We start from the raw sequence: 2,423 nt of genomic DNA on the forward strand, positions 1-2,423 counted from the left end.
CTCAACTTAATAACCTAATATTCTTAGTTTATTGGATTAACAATTCTCAACTTAATCCGATGACCGAGACAATCATTTAGGCTGAATCGCTTCCTCGTTCTGGATGTCTGCCAAGCTTTATGGTATGATCATTATTTTTAGTTACAATTTTTCCTTTTTTAACTACAAACAAAAAACAAAAGACTTTTATTTTGAGGAGTATTTTTAATATCCAAATTAAGTATATGGTGCAATTTTTGGTAGTCTTTCAATTAAAGGATTATAACTAAGAGAAAGAAGAACAGGAAACTCATACTAAATAAAATTCAAAGAAAAGCAGGGGATCTCGCCTCTCCCCGTTACTATACTAACAAGCTGTTAATTACAAAATTACAATTTATATATTAATCATATCCTGGTTGCTAAAGTACAGAAGACTTCTGAAATTTCTCTTAATATGGTGGAACAAAAGACGGTTTGCCATGGACCCTCTTGGATTCATGCTGACGCAAGCTTGAAATGGCAATTATCATAACCTAATCAGAGAAAAAGGGAAAAAAGAGTGAAACCAATCACACTATACTATAGCAAATGCCATGAAATTATATTTTAATTTAAATGACCATTACATCAGTTGGAGCCATATTCGTGCAAATATTGGATTTACCGACAGCATAAATTAATGGTTAGTACATATCAATACCTTATAAACTTTGCAAATTAATGTTATTACATTATAAAGCTGAATAGTTATTTTAAATATCTAATTAGAGGCCAATAATGAGAATACCTTCTAATAAATTAGAAGTACAATAAGAAAACATGAAAAAAAAAAAAAAAAAACTTACTTGGATCTTTGGTGACAAGGACAGCTGCTCCGCCAAAATCACATGTGGCACCTGTCTCCTTCAGATTTTGCCAATAGCTATTGAATGCATATGAAGCGTGTGATATTACTGTATTGGGTTGATAACATGGTCCGCTTGATTTGATCGGGCTGCAGTCTTCACCCAACCCGCATGCATAGTCCATTGCCTCCTGTATTATCGGATCAGGAACCGATGGTTTGGCAACACACCAAAGTACCTGTTTTGACATTGGTGGTGGAGGCCCAAATGGAGGCGGGTAAACTACAGGAGGTAAGAAAACTGGGTGACCCGGTGTAAATATCGGTGGTGCAGGGACAACAATGGGAGGGTTTGTGGTGGATTTGGGAGGTGTGCTTGGAGTAACTTTTGGAGGGGTTAAAAGAGGTTGAGTCGTCGGATCAGGAGTTGGAGTTATGGGAGTTATGGGGGTCGGAGTTATGGGTGTAACAGTTGGGTTGGGGCAAAAGGGAGAATTCGTTGCAGCAGAGTCGGTGGTTGGGTCCATTACATTGTCATAATTAATATCAGAGTCTAACATGCTTAATAATCTTGGTTTTGTTGTGGCTGTATTTGAAGAATGTTTCTTGATATGGTTTATGTGTCTTGCATCTGTATCAGTAGTGAACAAATAAATTAATCAAAGGTGTGAAGAGTACCAGAATAGTGTTTCCGCAATTAAAAGCATAACCATGTCAACATATTGTCATTCAGAAGTTTTGAAAAATAGCAACTTTGTAAAAATGACACTCTTGATAAGGTTAGTTTTCCATGTTTTATTGTTCAAGAGTATTGAAATTAGTTATTTTTTCTAAAAATGGTACTCGATCAACTTTTTTTTAGGTTAAAAAAATTGAATTAATCCCTGGTTTTAAATCTGACTGGAAAGCACCTAACCACCAAATGCACTAAATTTCTCTCTATTTGTAAGCGAACTTACCAATTTGAAATAAGAAGTGTGGAGAAATCAAGAGAAGTAGCAACAACATATAAAGCACTCGTAAGTAAAACCTTCTTTGTTCCATTTGGGTTAAGAGCCCTACACACCTACTAGCTTCTGATTTCTTGTACAGAGGCGCAACACAATTTTAATGGATACTTGAAACAAAGGGGAGAGAGAAGAGGTGGCTACCAAAGTACATATAGAGAGATTAAAGCAGTGTGTATTGGCCATTCTAAAGCTAAGCAATAAGAACACAATTTTGGGCGGCACTAAAGCGGCATGAAAATGCTTTAATTGATCGTTTAAAACTTAAAATTAGATAAATTTGGTTAAAGCTCCTTTTCTTATCCGAAAATTGCAAAAAGGACCATCAAAGTTGGATATTTTTTCTTTGTAGAGGAATTGAAAAAAAAAAAAAATACTTGTTACCCATTATTACTTACTTTTAAGAGCATCTATAACGCTGATTGTTTTCCGATTTGTAATCTACGCTGGCAGTTTCTTTTTAATTTCAGCGTTGTGGGACGTTTTCTAATTTAGTAAGTTTTCTTATAAAGAAAACGTTTGCTAAAACCACTCTGGCCAAAAGAACTACACTTATTGGTTGCTAAAACCACTCTGGCCAAAAGAACCTC

General features: G+C 35.2%; 1 protein-coding gene across 1 annotated transcript; it reads right to left on the reverse strand.

Moving 5' to 3' along the window:
• Positions 1–228: 228 nt before the first annotated feature.
• LOC144569632 (uncharacterized) lies at positions 229–2,132 on the reverse strand. The gene is made up of 3 exons (XM_078320091.1): positions 1,786–2,132; positions 828–1,457; positions 229–515 (listed from the first exon to the last, which is right to left on the reverse strand). Exons 1-3 carry the CDS (start codon positions 1,868–1,870, stop codon positions 478–480), a joined length of 753 nt encoding a protein of 250 aa, XP_078176217.1. The 5' UTR covers positions 1,871–2,132; the 3' UTR covers positions 229–477.
• Between the last annotated feature and the right edge of the window lie 291 nt (positions 2,133–2,423).

Source organism: Carex rostrata, chromosome 18 (genome assembly GCF_964058835.1).
Source record: "Carex rostrata chromosome 18, lpCarRost1.2, whole genome shotgun sequence".
Taxonomy (NCBI): Eukaryota; Viridiplantae; Streptophyta; class Magnoliopsida; order Poales; family Cyperaceae; genus Carex; species Carex rostrata.